This window comes from Ranitomeya imitator, chromosome 10 (assembly GCF_032444005.1).
Source record: "Ranitomeya imitator isolate aRanImi1 chromosome 10, aRanImi1.pri, whole genome shotgun sequence".
Taxonomy (NCBI): Eukaryota; Metazoa; Chordata; class Amphibia; order Anura; family Dendrobatidae; genus Ranitomeya; species Ranitomeya imitator.
In genome coordinates, this window is record NC_091291.1 from 68136898 (window position 1) to 68155662 (window position 18765).

An 18765-nucleotide genomic window follows, 5' to 3' on the forward strand; every position below is an offset into this window, starting at 1 on the left:
CTGCGTTGGCAGGTCATCCTGGAATATTTGGTACTAGAGACTTGGTGGCCAGGTCTTTTTGGTGGCCTTCCTTGTCGAGGGATGTGCGTTCTTTTGTGCAGTCTTGTGAGGTTTGTGCTCGGGCTAAGCCTTGCTGTTCTCGGGCCAGTGGATTGTTGTCACCTTTGCCTATCCCGAAGAGGCCTTGGACGCACATTTCCATGGACTTTATTTCGGATCTCCCTGTCTCTCAAAAAATGTCCGTCATCTGGGTTGTGTGTGATCGCTATTCTAAAATGGTTCATCTGGTACCCTTGCCTAAGTTGCCTTCCTCCTCTGAGTTGGTCCCTCTGTTTTTTCAGAATGTGGTTCGTTTGCATGGGATTCCTGAGAACATCGTTTCTGACAGGGGATCCCAGTTTGTGTCTAGATTTTGGCGGACGTTCTGTGCTAAGATGGGCATTGATTTGTCCTTTTCGTCTGCATTCCATCCTCAGACGAATGGCCAGACTGAACGAACTAATCAGACCTTGGAAACTTATTTAAGGTGTTTTGTTTCTGCTGATCAGGATGACTGGGTTACCTTTTTGCCGCTGGCCGAGTTTGCCCTTAATAATCGGGCTAGTTCTGCTACCTTGGTTTCTCCTTTCTTTTGCAATTCGGGGTTTCATCCTCGTTTTTCCTCTGGTCAGGTGGAACCTTCTGATTGTCCTGGAGTGGACATGGTGGTGGATAGGTTGCACCGGATTTGGAGTCATGTGGTGGACAATTTGAAGTTGTCCCAGGAGAAGGCTCAGCAGTTTGCTAATCGCCGTCGCCGCGTGGGTCCTCGACTTCTTGTTGGTGACTTGGTGTGGTTGTCTTCTCGTTTTGTTCCTATGAAGGTCTCTTCTCCTAAGTTCAAGCCTCGGTTCATCGGTCCCTATAGGATCTTGGAAATTCTTAACCCTGTGTCGTTTCGTTTGGATCTCCCGGCATCGTTTGCTATTCATAATGTGTTCCATCGGTCGTTGTTGCGGAAGTATGAGGTACCTGTTGTTCCTTCGCTTGAGCCTCCTGCTCCAGTGCTGGTGGAGGGAGAATTGGAGTATGTTGTGGAGAAGATCTTGGATTCTCGTGTTTCCAGACGGAAACTCCAGTATTTGGTCAAGTGGAAGGGTTATGGTCAGGAGGATAATTCTTGGGTGGTTGCCTCAGATGTTCATGCTGATGATTTGGTTCGCGCTTTTCATAAGGCTCATCCTGGTCGCCCTGGTGGTTCTCGTGAGGGTTCGGTGACCCCTCCTCAAGGGGGGGGTACTGTTGTGAGTTCTATTTTTGGGCTCCCTCTGGTGGTTACTGATGGTACTGGGTGACTTGTCTTTCCTGGGTTTCTGGGTTCCACCTGTTCCATCAGCATATGGGAGTTTCCTATTTAACCTGGCTTTGCTGGCATTTCCTCGCCGGTTACCAATGTATCCAGTGTGTCTTGTTACCTCTGCTCCCTGCTCCTAGAACCTTCTGGTCAAGCTAAGTTTGGATTTTCCTGTTTTGGTGTTTTGCTTTATTTGGTTTTTAGTCCAGCCTGCAGATATGTGATTCTTGCTGCTGGTTGCTCTAGTGGGCTGAAATTGCTCCTCATGTACCATGAGTTGGCACATGAGTTCAAGTAATTTCAGGATGGTTTTTTGAAGGGTTTTTCGCTGACCGCGCAGTTCACTTTTGTATCCTCTGCTATCTAGCTTTAGCGGGCCTCATTTTGCTGAAACTGTTTTCATACTGCGTATGTGCTTTCCTCTCATTTCACCGTCATTATATGTGGGGGGCTGCTATTTCTGTGGGGGATTTCTCTGGAGGCAAGAGAGGTCTGTGTTTCTTCTAATAGGGGAAGTTAGATCTTCGGCTGGAGCGAGACGTCTAGGATCATCGTAGGCACGTTCCCCGGCTACTTTTATTTGTGTGTTAGGTTCAGGGTCGCGGTCAGCTCAGGTTCCATCGCCCTAGAGCTTGTTTGTATCTGTGCTTGTCCTTTAGTGATCCCCTGCCATTGGGATCATGACACTCGCCCTCCCGAAGCAGGGACGAGCGGACGGCTTTTCTACCAAGCCATCAATTCGCTACGCCTAAACGGGGTCATTATTCCTGTCCCAGAAAAAGAGAGGTTTGAAGGGTTCTACTTGGACTTATTCGTGATTCCAAAGAAGGAAGGAGCGGTGTGGCCCATTCTGGATCTGAAGCTCCTAAACAAGTTTGTCAAGGTCTGGCACTTCAGGATTGAGTCCCTTCGCTCTGTCATCACTACAGTGTAATAAATATATGGGTACTACGGAATCTGATTGTGAGGGACAATAGGAGACTGAGACCTAAGTTGATGTAACTAAGTATATTTCTCAAGAGTGACAAAACTAAACAGAGTACTTCCTGCAATAGTCACAGAAACACAGCACACTATGGAATAATGCAGGTAAGGCAGAACTGGCAGTGTACTTTCTGCAAATGTAACGAAAACTCACACAATGTGGAAATGTCCTAAGAAACTGAAGAGTGGGGTAAGACCGCTAATAATAACCTGTCCAACAGTATTTGTACTTAAGTGCGCACAGGGCACAGAAAGTGGGAGTCCAGCAGCAGATACGTAAGCAAGTAAGTAGACCGTATTAATGAGGCAGTCCCATGATGTAGAAAATTAGCATGCACACAGAACTAGGATCCAGCAAACAAGGGTGAAGTGCACACGAAACTCAAACATAGAAGTCCAGCGTGACACAGGAGAAGAAAAACTTGAGAGAGTCGCTATTTGTACCTATAGGGCTGAAAGTCCCGCACAAGTCCAGCAACGCAACCCCAACAGACACAGACCCAAAGGTGATGGCAAAAGTCAGGATTCTTTACTGGTCACAGCAGCTCCAAGCTCCACACTAGAAGTGCAGACAGTATTTGAGACAGCAGGGCAGTAGGCAGCAGGATGTAGAGAGGAGGAGCACCGAGTAACGAGCAGCAGCCGCAGCAAGGAGTCCACTAGCAGATGGGTAGGAGCAATACAACAACAAAATACTCAGGCACAGGAGAACACATGGCCCAGACTTATCAGGACACACAGGAAGTTCCATGACAGGGCGAGATCCAAGAATCCATCTTGGATCAGGGTGAACAGGAACAAAGAAAGTCCGGAATCCTTACATTCAGTGGAGGAGTTCCTAGCATCCATCGACATCCGGGATGCCTACCTTCATATCCCGATCTTTCCCCCTCATCAAAGGTTCCTTCGCTCTGCCAGTTTGCAGCTTTGCCCTTCGGTCTCGCCACCGCTTCCAGAGTGTTCACAAAGGTCATGGCGGCTGTCATGTCCATTGTGCACTCGTGGGACGTGGTCATTTTGCCATACTTGGACGACCTTCTAATCAAGGGCCTGTCTTTCCAAGCCTGCGCAGAGTGCATCCACATCTCATTAGATACACTTTCTCATCTGGGAATGACCCTGGACACCTCCCGAGGGTTGGTGATTCTCCCTTGAGACAAGGTCATAGCCCTTCAACAGGGAGTCCGGGCACTTTGCCGCCCATCTCCTCACTCTATCCGATTCCGCATGGCGGTCCTGGGCAAGATGGCAGCGATGGAAGCAATTCCCTTTGCCCAGTTACACCTCCATCCTCTGCAGCTGGTGCTTCTGGCGGCCTGGGACAGAAACCCATTCTCTCTCGACCGTCTATGCCGCTTGTCTCCGTGGGTCAAGCGGGCGCTCAGGTGGTGGATGCTGCAGTCTTCCCTCACTCAGGGGAGATGTTTTCTCCTGGATCAGTGGCTGGTGGTCACTACTGACGCCAGTCTTCTCAGCTGGAGGGGTGTCCTTTGGTATCACAGTGCCCAGGGGTGCTGGTCACCTCGGGAGTCATGCCTTTCTATCAACGTCCTGGAAATTCAGGTGATTTGGTTGACCCTGCGGCGGTTCCATCACCTCCTGGTGGGTCGTCCCATCCAAATTCAGTCGGACAACGCCACGGCTGTAGCGTATATCAATCATCAGGGAGGTACCCACACCAGTGAGACAATGTGTGAGGTAGAACACATCCTCCACTGGGCTGAGATGACCCAGTCTGTCATTTAATAATAATAATAATAATCTTTATTTTTATATAGCGCTAACATATTCCGCAGCGCTTTACAGTTTTGCACACATTATCATCACTGTCCCCGATGGGGCTCACAATCTAAATTCCCTATCAGTATGTCTTTGGAATGTGGGAGGAAACCGGAGTTCCCGGAGGAAACCCACGCAAACACAGGGAGAACATACAAACTCCTTGCAGATGGTGTCCAAGGTGGGATTAGAACCCAGGACTCCAGCGCTGCAAGGCTGCAGTGCTATCCACTGAGCCACCGTGCTGCCCAATGATTTCAACGGTTCACATCCCAGACGTGGAAAACTGGGTGGCAGACTTCCTCAGCCATCAGGGCCCCGCCTCGGGAGAGTGGTCCCTTCATCCAGAGGTCTTCCATCAGATTTTCTTATCGTTGGGTGACTCCAGACGTAGATCTGATGGCTTTGAGACTAATCAGCAAGGTGCCCAAGTTCATAGCTCAGTCCCAGGATCCAGAGGCCATTGGAATGGACACATTGGTCCTTCCGTGGCGTCAATTATGTCTTCCATACATGTGTCCCCCTCTTCCATTACTTCCAAGGGTCAACAGGAAGATCAAGATAGAAGGGATTCCAGTGATCCTACTCGCTCTGGACTGGCTATGCCGGGCGTGGTACATGGACTTGGAGCAGCTCGTTGTTGACATTCCCTGGTGACTACCAGATTGTCCAGGTTTGCTCTCCCATGGACTGATTTACCACCAGATCTCAGGGACCCTGTGTTTAACGGCCTGGCACTTGGATAGCATTTTTTGCATGGTGCAGGGATCACGGTCATTCTCTTGCCCTCTGCTTTCCAACTATTTTGCAGTTCCTTCAGACCGGTCTGGATTCAGGCCTAGCGCTTAGTTCCCTCAAAGGCCAGATCTCTGCCTTTAGAGATCAGTAGTTGGCGGTTAGAGTGTGGAGCGCTAGCAGTAGCCCCGGAAGAGGGAAGGTAGACATCTGAGTCCCCGCAACTCCAGCCAAGCACCCCCAATGGAGGATGTGGTAACAGGTTATAAAAGAAAACCCGGTCACAGGAGCGCAGAATGAAGGACTCTGACACCAGGTTGAGTTGAACCACAACGCGTTTCAACGGTATACACCGTCTTCATCAGGTGGACATTCATTGATCATTAAAAGGAGGTAGTATTTAAACAAAAGACAGCCAATCACAAAGCAATTGTAATTACATATGTAAATGTATTATTACATTGAATAAAAAAAACAGCTTGCACAAATTTTCAAGACATTTTAAAAGCAAAAGGTGCAGAATGAAGTAGAAATCTACCACAAAAATACGTAATAAAAACAACCAGGATAAAAAATCAATAAAAAAGTAAAAGTAATCATAAAAATAAGAAAAAAAAAATAATAACAAGGAATTAGAGAAAGAACCAACATCTAACTAGTCACTTTATCAATCATGAGGTTCAGTCCTTCAGGGGCCAACATACCCAACTTGAATATCCAAAAGCTTTCTTTTTTTTTATTAAACTACTGAAACGGTCTGCCATGTTATCGGATATGTAATTGATAATTGTTAATTTCAATGATTTCCAGTTTTTTTGGTGCACCAATAAAACATGTTTGTACAGGCTATGTAACAGGAAGCCATTTTTTATATTCTGTCGATGTTTATTCAATCTAGTGTGCATCGTTTGTGTGGTGCGGCCCACGTATTGCAGACCGCAACCGCATTCAATCAAATATACTACGTAGGTAGATTGGCAGTTAACAAATGAATGGATTTTTAAAAAAAGTACCTGTAGTATTTGATTTAAATTCCCGTGCTCCCTTCCCAATGGAGATGCAACAAAGGCACTTGGTATTCCCACATGAAAATCAACCAGAATTCGGAGACACCCGAGGACCCAGATGGATAGGAGCTATTGTAGTATTACTAGGTGCAATCCTATTACTTAGGGTCCGATTCCTACGGAATATTGTCATGGGATGAGGGGTTTCGTGTCTTGAAAGTCCCCTTAAGAATAAACCAATATTTTGATAAAAGTTTCCTAACCGTTGCATGAGACTGATTATAAGTGGTAATGTAACTCCACCTACTAAATGTCATCCTAGGGGAAGATGGCTCCATCGATTTCATCCTAATACTGCTAATACAATCCTTCTGTGTCAAAGATTTAGCTCTCTGACATGCATCCCTAACAAGTTTCTTTGGGTACCCTCTCTGTTCAAACGTATGATCCAAGATTTTAGCTCTCTGAGAAAATCAGAGTCGTATGAACAGTTTTTACGTATCCACCAATATTGTCCATAAGGGACATTTTGAATCCACTTAGTCTAAGTTCACATTTGCGTTGTGCGCCGCAGCGTCGTCGCCGCAACGCACAACGCAAACAAAAACGCACCAAAACGCATGTACAACGCAGCGTTTTGCGCCGCATGCGTTCAACGCATGCGTCGCAAAACGCTGCGGGTTTTTGAAACGCAGTTGCGTTTTTACCAAAAAACGCAGCGTTTTTAGACGCATGCGTTTTTTGTGCAGTGAGTCATTCATCATCCCCCACCCACAATAAAAAGTGTCTACACAATAGATAAAGAACCACCAATGGCTAGAAGAGGGTTGGTGTTAACAAATGTGTATATACCCTGGCAGAGATGAATTCCTCACATTTTGCTGGTATTCATGATGGAGCGAACCATGAACAGTATCTACATGGATATGGAGATGGAATTTGCCTTGGCTCATGCCTATGCTGTTGCCTGTTTTAATGAAAGGGAAAGGGAAAGACGGAGATGGAGTCGTCGCCGCCGCTTTTGGATCCACCCTATAGTTGAAGTCCGGGAGAGTCGTGGAGCATACCATTGCTTGTTTGGCGAACTGAATGACAACCGGGAAAAATATTTCGAATATACCCGGATGTCACAGGAGAGCTTCCGCTATCTTCTGCGTCGGGTGGAAGGATCCATTAGCAGGCAGGACACGCAGCTCCGGAGAGCTATTTCCGCAGAGGAACGGCTGCTGGTGACTCTACGGTACGTTGCTGTTTGAATGAATGTGATATCTATTTACTTTTTATTTTATTTTATTAATTTTTTTCAATTGTAATGGTCAATGTACTTTTATAAATTATAATGTGCTTTATTCAAAATTTCTTTATCTTCTTTGCAGTTTCCTGGCTACCGGAGAAACGTTTAGGTCACTTCATTTTCAATTCCGGATTGGAGTCTCCACTCTTTCAGGAATTATTGCTGAGACATGCCGCGCTTTGTGGGATAATCTCCGGGAGGAATATTTACCTGTCCCTACAAGTGCAATCTGGGAGGCCAACGCACAGAAATTCAACCAAGTGTGTAATTTTCCAAACTGTATTGGCGCTGTCGATGGAAAGCACATTCGGATTACCAAGCCTGCGAAAAGTGGATCCCTTTTCTACAATTATAAAAAATACTTTTCAACTGTTCTCATGGCAATTGCCGGTGCGGACTGCCGTTTTCTCGCAGTGGACATTGGTGCATTTGGGCGTGCAAATGACTCGCGCACATTTAAAGAGTCGGATATGGGCCAAAAGTTATATGGAAACAATTTTAATTTCCCACAGCCACGACCTCTTCCCCACACCGAAGGCCCGGCGATGCCATTTGTTGTGGTAGGGGATGAGGCATTCCAAATGTCTGCCAACCTATTGAAACCCTACTCCAGTCGGGGCTTGGACCATACAAAAAGGGTTTTCAATTACAGACTGTCCAGGGCCAGAAGGACTGTGGAGTGCGCCTTTGGCATCCTCGTTTCCAAATGGCGGATATTGGGATCGGCCATTAATCTTAAAATTGAAACAGTGGATGAGGTGGTGAAGGCTTGTGTGGTTCTCCACAATTTCATTATGGCCAAAGAGAGAATAAATGTTGAACTGGATGAACCCATAGCCAACCCCTTGCCCGATTACCATGATCATCCTCTGAGGACAAGTGTGGAAATTGCGCAGATGCGTGATCGTTTTGCGGCCTATTTTGTGTCAGATGTTGGCCGTGTGTCATGGCAAGATCAAATGGTGTAGTAATGTTACTTTTGGACTGTCTTCTGATTGTAACTACACCAATAATACCTCTACTGTGACAGTTAGAAATATATTAAAAAAAAATAATTTTCCATTAAATGTGCAATCAAAGTTCCGTTTAGGTTGGTTTGGTATATGTCAAATTTTGCATCTAAGTATAGTTCACAAATTTAATGTTCCTATAAAAACTTGAACCTGTTGTTTTTAAAATATTAAAGAAAAAAGTTTTTAAATTCTATACCGATTCAAATACAATTTTTATACCATAATATTACATATACTTGTTTGTCTGATTGACCTGTATCTTTGTGTTTTACCTGATAAGCAACGATAACAGCGATGTTTTTCAATTGAAACCAGGGTAAATATCTGAAGCGTGGCCCTGCGCTTATCAACATGATGTACGTGGGCCTCTGCATCGTTGTTCGCTGGAGAGATGTCTCTGACAGCTCTCCAGGGACCAACCAGCGGACGCTGCAGTGATCTGCATCATTGTCTGTTTCGCTGCTGCATTAAGTGTGAACACCTCATACAGCAATGAGAGACACCCAAAAAAAGACAAACTAAAAATTGAAAAAATAGTGTCTGACATTGCATATATGAGGTGTTTGAAGCACAAAATATGTGTAGACAGCACATGGCGTGATTTTCCGAGAAAAATTCTGGAAAATAATAGCATAAATAATAACAAATAGTGTTTTTTAAAAATAACATTTTTTATTGGGGGAAAACAGAAAACAAAAAGGGTTCTTAAACTTAGGGGGTTTCCACTTGTGCCACCAGAGGGGAATGGTAGGTGTCTTCTCTGGAATGGTGAGAGAAATGTGAGGATGATGGAGAAGACGACGATGATGGCGAAGAGGAGGATACATAGTCAAGTAGACTTGATGGGAGATCCAAACCCTCCCCAGGGTATACTGGGGAGGAAACCGCCACCTCTGTAGGGGAGGGAGGAGGCAACACAAGCCTTGTTTGGCCATGGCTGCTCCTACTGCGACTCGAGCCCCTACGGACAGTTGGTGTTGTCACTGGAACAGCAACCAGAGCCTCTTTGTGTGCCCGTCTGTGTTTCCTCTTTTTTTTTTGGGTCCTGTGGCAGGTTCCCCAGCATGATGACGCCTACGGGAGGATGAAGGCATGGCAGGAGCAGGAGTCGGCGGCACTATGTTATGGTGCCTGTGGTGGCGTCGCTCGGCACGTGGACCACGGTGGGGTGGCTGGAGTGGCTCTCCAGCAGGAGTGGGAGTCATGCTTGCCAGCGACGGCACTACTGCCATTGTCGCTGACTGCATGACCCCAGCCTGCTGGAGAGCCCTCACGTAGGAAGTGTTGCAGGACTGCATCACTGAAATCTGTAGTTCCGGCGTAAGGTGTTCCACCATGCCCTTAGCAATGGTACTAAAAAAATGTTTTGCCGGATTTGAGAGCTCGGTTTCAATTGTTTCAAGGCGCCGGTCGATATTGGACAGACGAGTGTCCATGTTATCGCTCAACGCCTTGAAACAGTTCTGGAAAACCGTGCTCAAATGCAAAAATTCGGGCATGGTTGGCCTGTCCGAGGCCCGCTGGCGCTGTCGGGAATACCCAAACGAAGGTGCGCCAGAGGCCTCGGCCAGGGGAACACCTGATGTACCGGCTGCCGGTTCACCAGATGGTGGTGCAAGCCTGCTGTCGCTGTGGGAGGGCTGTGATGGATCAGATGGCGATTCAAGAAGGACCGCTTCTGCGGGGCGAGCTCTCTCGAGGGTGCTGCTGTGTGTCCTGTGAAAAGATAATGAAAAAATTAGTCTTCAATGAATAACCTCTCCCATACGCCAACTCCTGGAATAAAAATAGCATTACATTACACAATAATACAAATCCTCTGTCTCACAGTCTGTGTGGCCAATAATTAATTTCTGATTGTTATCGCCAGCTGAGCGTTAGGGCCGACGATAACAATCATGAACATTCCCGCTGTCAAAGCATTTTGACCGTATACCACTGTGGGTATAAAAATTTTGTAATCGAAAACTCTTTCTGGAAGCTGCCTATGCCACAAAAAAAGTTGAAAATTTAATGTCAAGATAAAAAATTAAATAAAAAAAAAACCAGTGATTTCACTGATCTGATTGCAGGAACGACCATGATGTTAGGATCATGTGATCGAGACTTCATCATTATTCCTGCAATCAGAACTACCCTGACTCAGAACCTGTCATGGACTACAAGGACTCACGCTTAACCCAAAAAATTAACTAATGGCCTATATAGCATTTTAATAGGGATACATTTACGTGGATGGCCAATATGTTACGCTGACTACATGGATGGGCAATACAGTATGTGCCTGTGAAATATACTATGTGGATACGTGGCTAGAACGTGTGGTATGTGGCTGCGATATTGTTACCTGCCAATATACTATGTGGATGCACAATGTACGTGGCTGGGCAATGTACTATGTGTTTGTGCAGTAGGCTATGTGGCTGGGCACTGTAATGGGGCTGTGCAATATGTTTTGTGGACAAAATACTTACTGACGGCGGCCAAGGACTGGTCTTAAGAACTGTAAACATTTTGAATATTTATAGGGCACAGACTTGGCCGCAGCAGCACCACTCTTCGAGCGCTCCTCCTCTGCCCGTAGCCCCTTATTGAAACGGTCCTTGATGGATCGCCATCTGATCCTCAACCTTTTAACTGTGAATGCAAAGGAAAAAAAAGGTTACATATGTAGCATTTGAAATGGATAAAACAACCGTGTGCGATGCAAAACTTTAGGTGTTTATTGCATCACACACGGTTGTGTTTATCCTGGAAAGATGGTGGGTCATAGCAACGTATCTGCACGGCGTATCAGCAATACTCACCAAAGTTGGCTTTGTCCTTTGCAGGAGCTATGTCAAAGCCCTCCCACAGCGACTTTGCCACCTCTACCCACAAACGCCTCAACACCACCTGGTCCATGTGCCGGGAGTCACGGCTGTCCCACAACGGGCCACGCTCCTGGATGCTTGATATGAGGAGCTCCACATCAATGACTCCATGGTCCCGTTGTGAAACCTAGAAAAATTACAAACAGAAAAGGTTACAAATATGCAAATATTAACAAACACCAGCACCTGTCATGATATGTACCTTGGCCCTATCCTTTGTCATTTGATATATGTATATTGATGGTTTCTACACCTGTATTTTTGAATGTTTTGGTTGTTTCACCTTTGTTACCTTCCCCCAATACTTGCTACCCTGAAAAGTTTGAATGTAAGCTTACTAAACATCCCTAGTGAAAGCAGGATGCTAATCAAAAAAAAAAAAATAAATTGTTTAATAAAAATACTCACTCGCCGTGCTGACGCCACAACTTGGCCCTGACCTCTCTGCTCCCGCTGACTTCCTTCACCCTCACTTGAAGAAGCCTGTAAAAATTGTATAAAGAAATTATTTTAAAAACTACAAATGACTGCGAATAGTAAGGAAATTGACATAATTACTCACCACACTCCCCTGCGCCGATTGGCTCGATTCTGACACAGTGGCCATTGTAGCACGTTTGTTCTGCCATGAAAAAAATGAAAAAAAAAAATCAAAACTAAACCTAAATATGGCACATACAATAAAATATGCCCAAAATTTTTTACAACAACCACATTTGACTTTTGACTGATCGGACAAAGCAAAAATAAGAAAGCGACACCACAACGCCATACATTGCAAGAGAAGACAATCAATAGAAGAAACTATACAAGAATAGACCCAAACCAAAAAGCAAAAATAGACACCTATGTCCAAAAATGGACATATCAAAACTTTCTGAAAAAACATTACAGGCACAAAAATACAATGAAAGAGCAAAATAATGAACGCAATACTTTACAATTGCAACAAGACATGATCCTAAAAAACAACATCTTGTGACATCTAACCACAGAAAGACAAAAGGCAATAAAAACCATTCTAGATAACAAGCAATAAACATTACGGGACAACCGCTGTAAAAATATACAGCAACCCAAACATAAACCATAGCCAAATAGAAAATAAAACACATGGAATTTTTAAAAAAGGCCACCACCAAAAATAATATAAACAAATAAAAATTATACTACACACTTCGCAATGCAATCAGTCAATGAAGGAAGATATATGCCATACGGAAAACGACGTAAAAACATCAGCGATATTTTTTAAAATAAAGGGAAAGTACAATTGAAACTATAATGGCATAGCAGCAGCACGGAACTATACAATACAAAGACATCATAAATGTTGCCCCCCCACCAGCAAGAAAATACACTCAAGGAAAGAAAAAATAAAGCCAACAGCATAATCCAAAACACAGCAAGACATGAGCCAAGAAAATGCCACACAGTTACCACCAACAATAGAAACCAGAAAAACATGCACCAGAAATTTTACAAGACAAAATGAGCAAAAATCAATACATTAAACAACCACATGACACAAGAACAAAACACCCAAACCCAAAGTAACGTAAAAAAAAAAAATAAAAGAAAAAAAAATTAAATAAAATAAATGCAATCCTATCAGAACCAGACAAACAATTTTTCAATAACAACCCATAACCGTAATAGCACAGACCAAACATTACAAAAATATAGACAAATCAAGAAATAAAACACAGAATACAAAATGTGCAAAGAGAAATATATACTTACAAGTTTGGAAAGCAGATTCTCCAGTCTAGTCTTGTCTGGTGTGATGACTTGTGAAAGACAATGGCAAACCCCTCGTTTCTTTATATATATAGGTTGTTTTTTTTGTGTCTAGACAAAGTCTAGACAATGTTTTGCATTTTTTATTGGAAAACGCATGCGTCGTACAACGCACCACGACGCAAGTACTTGCGTCGTCTGCGTTGTCAATACAAGTCAATGGGAAAAAAGGCGCATCGTCGACGCAAACACGACGCAAACACGACGCATGCGTTTTTTAAAAGGTCGGCGCCGCCAGAAAAATGCAACATGTTGCGTTTGCCGCGCCCAGACAGGTGCGCCCTAACGCCGCATGCGGCGTAAAACGCAACACAACGCAACACAACGCATGCACATGCGGCCCCATGCGGCGCCAATGTTAAAGATAGGGCCGCACGACGCATGCGTTTTGTTGCGGCGGCGACGCTGCGGCGCAAACCGCAAATGTGAACGTACCCTTAGGCAGGTGGCCACTATCAAAGCTCAAATAGCTATTCACATCAACTTCTTGAAAATGTGTAGTAGTAGAAAAATGACCAAGTAAAGTATATACATAGTGGATGCTTTCCTGAAACGGAAAGTACTTGCAAGCAGCATAATACAAAGAATAGCAGGTTTACCCAGAATCCTTTGCAGTAGGCGGAGCTATGCAAATCATCTCTTTCCACCCCTGTCTAATCCACAGCGCTTGGAACCGCCAAGCGTGCAATGCTGCTTTCGTCCCGCTACATTTAGCCCAACTTGGGTCTCTCCCTAAGGTGGCTATGCAAGTAAAGTATGTAATGTACGTTAATGATGATGTAAAGTAGACATGTGGGAAATTTTATTTATTAACTTTTTTGTGTGATATGACTCTGATTTAAGGACATGAAAATTAAAAGATTGAAACTTGCAAAATTTTCAAACTTTTCGCCAAATTTCCATTTTTTTCACAAATAAACACAAGTCATATCAAAGAAATTTCACCACTATCATAAAGTACAATATGTCACGAGAAAACAGTCTCAGAATCACCAGGATCCGTTGAAGCATTCCAGAGTTATGACCTCATAAAGTGACAGTGGTCAGAATTGTAAAAATTGGCCTGGTCATTGAGGTGAAAACAGGTTTCGTCTCAAAGGGGTTAAATCAGAGAGAGGTGTCACACAAAATAGTTAATAAATAACATTTCACACATGTATACTTTACATCAGCACAATTTTTCAAGCTAATTTTTTTTTTCTTAGAAAGTTATAAGGGTTAAAATTTGCCCAGGCATTTCTTCTTTTTACAACAAAATTTACAAAACCATAATCCTATAGCTGCATATACATTAAATGGTAGTATACTCAGGACTACGGTACAGAAAAAGGACTTGGGTATTCTGGTTACAAGTAAGCTGTGCAGCAGTACTCAATGTCAGGCAGCAGCTGAAAAGCAAACAAGATTTTAGGTTGTATAAAAAGAGATAAAATCCTTTGATCCCGATGTATTGTTGCACCTCTGTAATATCTATATATATAATTGTCTAAGGGTTTTTCCGTCTGTCTGTCTGTCTTTCTGTCTGTCTGTCCTGGAAATCCCGCATCTATGATTGGTCGAGGCCGCCAGGCCTCGACCAATCAGCGACGGGCACAGTATCGACGTAGAAATCCCGCGTCTCTGATTGGTCGAGGCCGTCAGGCCTCGACCAATCAGCGACGGGCACAGCGACGATGATGTCATAAAGGAGGTAGAAATCCCACGTTTCTGATTCAGCAACGGGCACAGTATCGACGTAGATGTCATAATGGTTGCCATGGCGACGATGCTGTCATAAAGGTCCAATCAGCGACGGGCACAGTCTGCCGCGAATTCTGGAATCATCATTGTCCATATACTATGGGGACATGCATATTCTAGAATACCCGATGCGTTAGAATCGGGCCACGATCTAGTCTATATATATAATTGTCTAAGGGTTTTTCCGTCTGTCTGACTGTCTTTCTGTCTGTCTGTCCTGGAAATCCCGCGTTTCTGATTGGTCGAGGCCGCCAGGCCTCGACCAATCAGCAACGGGCACAGCAACGATGATGTCATAAAGGACGTAGACATCCCGCGTCTCTGATTGGTCGAGGCTGCCAGGCCTCGACCAATCAGCGACGGGTGTTATGAACAGGTGATTCAGAACCACAATGGACCTAGTGGTTAAGAGCACACAAAGTGACCTGATAGTTACTAACATAGGACGAGCTCTGAGACGTGGGAACTCTGCTGACCGCAATCCCTAATCCTATCACACCACACTAGAGGTAGCCGTGGAACGCTCCTGACCAGACCTAGGCGCCTCGGGCACAGCCTGAGAAACTAGCTAGCCCTGAAGATAGAAAAATAAGCCTACCTTGCCTCAGAGAAATTACCCAAAGGAAAAGGCAGCCCCCCACATATAATGACTGTGAGTTAAGATGAAAATACAAACACAGAGATGAAATAGATTTTAGCAAAGTGAGGCCCGACTTACTGAATAGACCGAGGATAGGAAAGATAGCTTTGCGGTCAGCACAAAAACCTACAAACAACCACGCAGAGGGGGCAAAAAGACCCTCCGCACCGACTAACGGTACGGAGGTGCTCCCTCTGCGTCTCAGAGCTTCCAGCAAGCAAGAAAAACCAATATAGCAAGCTGGACAGAAAATATAGCAAACAAAAGTAACACAAGCAAAACTTAGCTTATGCAGGTCAGACAGGCCACAAGAAAGATCCAGGAGAGAGCAAGACCAATACTGGAACATTGACTGGAGGCCAGGAACAAAGAACTAGGTGGAGTTAAATAGAGCAGCACCTAACGACTTAACCTCGTCACCTGAGGAAGGAAACTCAGAAGCCGCAGCCCCACTCACATCCACCAGAGGAAGCTCATAGACAGAACCAGCCGAAGTACCACTCATGACCACAGGAGGGAGCTTGACCACAGAATTCACAACAGTACCCCCCCTTGAGGAGGGGTCACCGAACCCTCACCAGAGCCCCCAGGCCGACCAGGATGAGCCAAATGAAAGGCACGAACCAGATCGGCAGCATGAACATCAGAGGCAAAGACCCAGGAATTATCTTCCTGACCATAACCCTTCCACTTAACCAGGTACTGTAGTTTGCGTCTCGAAATACGAGAATCCAAAATCTTCTCCACTATATACTCCAACTCCCCCTCAACCAAAACCGGGGCAGGAGGATCAACGGATGGAACCACAGGTGCCACGTTTCTCCGCAACAATGACCTATGGAATACGTTATGGATGGAAAAAGAAGCTGGAAGGGTCAAACGAAAAGACACAGGATTAAGAACCTCAGAAATCCTATACGGACCAATGAAACGAGGATTAAACTTAGGAGAGGAAACCTTCATAGGAATATAACGAGATGACAACCAAACCAAATCCCCAACACGAAGTCGGGGACCCACACAGCGCCTGCGGTTAGCGAAACGTTGAGCCTTCTCCTGAGACAATGTCAAATTGTCCACCACATGAGTCCAAATCTGCTGCAACCTATCCACCACAGTATCCACACCAGGACAGTCAGAAGACTCAACCTGCCCTGAAGAGAAACGAGGATGGAAACCAGAATTGCAGAAAAACGGCGAAACCAAAGTAGCCGAGCTGGCCCGATTATTAAGGGCGAACTCAGCCAAAGGCAAAAAGGACACCCAATCATCCCGATCAGCAGAAACAAAACATCTTAGATATGTTTCCAAGGTCTGATTGGTTCGTTCAGTCTGGCCATTTGTCTGAGGATGGAAAGCCGAGGAAAAAGACAAATCAATGCCCATCCTAGCACAAAAGGCTCGCCAAAACCTCGAAACAAACTGGGAACCTCTGTCAGAAACGATGTTCTCCGGAATGCCATGTAAACGAACCACATGCTGGAAGAACAATGGCACCAAATCAGAGGAGGAAGGCAATTTAGACAAGGGTACCAAATGGACCATCTTAGAGAAGCGATCACGAACAACCTAAATGACCAACATTTTTTGAGAGACGGGGAGATCCGAAATAAAATCCATTGAGATATGTGTCCAGGGCCTCTTCGGGACTGGCAAGGGCAAAAGCAACCCACTGGCACGAGAACAGCAGGGCTTAGCCCGAGCACAAATCCCACAGGACTGCACAAACAAACGCACATCCCGTGACAGAGACGGCCACCAAAAGGATCTAGCCACCAAATCTCTGGTACCAAAGATTCCAGGATGACCAGCCAACACTGAACAATGAACCTCAGAGATAACTCTACTCATCCATTTATCAGGAACAAACAGTTTCTCCGCTGGGCAACGGTCAGGTCTATTAGCCTGAAATTTTTGCAGCACCCGCTGCAAATCAGGGGAAATGGCAGACAAAATTACCCCCTCTTTGAGAATACCCGCCGGCTCAGACAAACCCGGAGAGTCGGGCACAAAACTCCTAGACAGGGCATCCGCCTTCACATTTTTAGAGCCCGGAAGGTACGAAACCACAAAGTCAAAACGGGAGAAAAACAGCGACCAACAAGCCTGTCTAGGATTCAACCGTTTGGCAGACTCGAGATAAGTCAAGTTCTTGTGATCAGTCAAGACCACCACGCGATGCTTAGCTCCTTCAAGCCAATGACGCCACTCCTCGAATGCCCACTTCATGGCCAGCAACTCATGATTGCCAACATCATAATTACGCTCAGCAGGCGAAAACTTCCTGGAAAAGAAGGCGCATGGTTTCATCACCGAGCCATCAGAACTTCTTTGCGACAAAACAGCCCCTGCTCCAATCTCAGAAGCATCAACCTCGACCTGGAACGGGAGCGAAACATCTGGTTGGCACAACACAGGGGCAGAAGAAAAACGACACTTCAACTCTTGAAAAGCTTCCACAGCAGCAGAAGACCAATTGACCACATCAGCACCCTTCTTGGTTAAATCAGTCAACGGTTTAGCAATACTAGAAAAATTATTGATGAAGCGACGATAAAAATTAGCAAAGCCCAAGAACTTTTGCAGACTCTTCAGAGATGTCGGCTGAGTCCAATCATAAATGGCCTGAACTTTAACAGGGTCCATCTCGATAGAAGAAGGGGAAAAAATGAAACCCAAAAATGAAACCTTCTGAACACCAAAGAGACACTTTGACCCCTTCACAAACAAAGATTTCGCACGCAGGACCTGGAACACCATTCTGACCTGCTTCACGTGAGACTCCCAATCATCCGAGAAGACCAAAATATCATCCAAGTATATAATCAGGAATTTATCCAGGTACTCTCGGAAGATGTCATGCATAAAGGACTGAAACACTGATGAAGCATTAGAAAGCCCGAATGGCTTAACCAGGTACTCAAAATGGCCCTCGGGCGTATTAAATGCTGTTTTCCATTCATCGCCCTGTTTAATACGCACAAGATTATACGCACCACGAAGATCTATCTTGGTGAACCAACTAGCCCCCTTAATCCGAGCAAACAAATTAGACAGCAGCGGCAAGGGGTACTGAAATTTGACCGTGATTTTATTTAGAAGGCGGTAATCAATACAAGGTCTCAGCGAACCATCCTTCTTGGCCACAAAAAAGAACCCTGCTCCCAATGGCGACGACTACGGGCGAATATGACCCTTCTCCAAGGATTCCTTTACGTAACTCCGCATAGCGGCGTGCTCAGGCACAGACAAATTAAACAGTCGACCTTTAGGAAACTTACTACCAGGAATCAAATCGATAGCACAATCACAATCCCTATGCGGAGGTAGGGCACTGGACTTGGGCTCATCAAATACATCCCGGTAATCCGACAAGAACTCTGGGACCTCAGAAGGGGTGGATGATGAAATAGACAGAAATGGAACATCACCATGTACCCCCTGACAACCCCAGCTGGACACAGACATTGATTTCCAATCCAATACTGGGTTATGGACTTGTAGCCATGGCAACCCCAACACGACCACATCATGCAGATTATGCAACACCAAAAAGCGAATATCCTC

General features: G+C 45.1%; 2 protein-coding genes across 2 annotated transcripts; one reads left to right on the forward strand and one right to left on the reverse strand.

Annotated features, from left to right (window-relative positions):
• Positions 1–6407: 6407 nt before the first annotated feature.
• Positions 6408–8522, forward strand: LOC138652003 (uncharacterized). The gene is made up of 2 exons (XM_069742681.1): positions 6408–7078; positions 7215–8522. Exons 1-2 carry the CDS (start codon positions 6729–6731, stop codon positions 8098–8100), a joined length of 1236 nt encoding a protein of 411 aa, XP_069598782.1. The 5' UTR covers positions 6408–6728; the 3' UTR covers positions 8101–8522.
• Positions 8523–8748: 226 nt separating this feature from the next.
• On the reverse strand, positions 8749–11393 carry LOC138652004 (uncharacterized). The gene is made up of 3 exons (XM_069742682.1): positions 10953–11393; positions 10620–10782; positions 8749–9861 (listed from the first exon to the last, which is right to left on the reverse strand). The coding sequence occupies exons 1-3, from the start codon at positions 11047–11049 to the stop codon at positions 9126–9128; spliced, it is 996 nt and encodes a 331-aa protein (XP_069598783.1). The 5' UTR covers positions 11050–11393; the 3' UTR covers positions 8749–9125.
• Positions 11394–18765: the final 7372 nt, after the last annotated feature.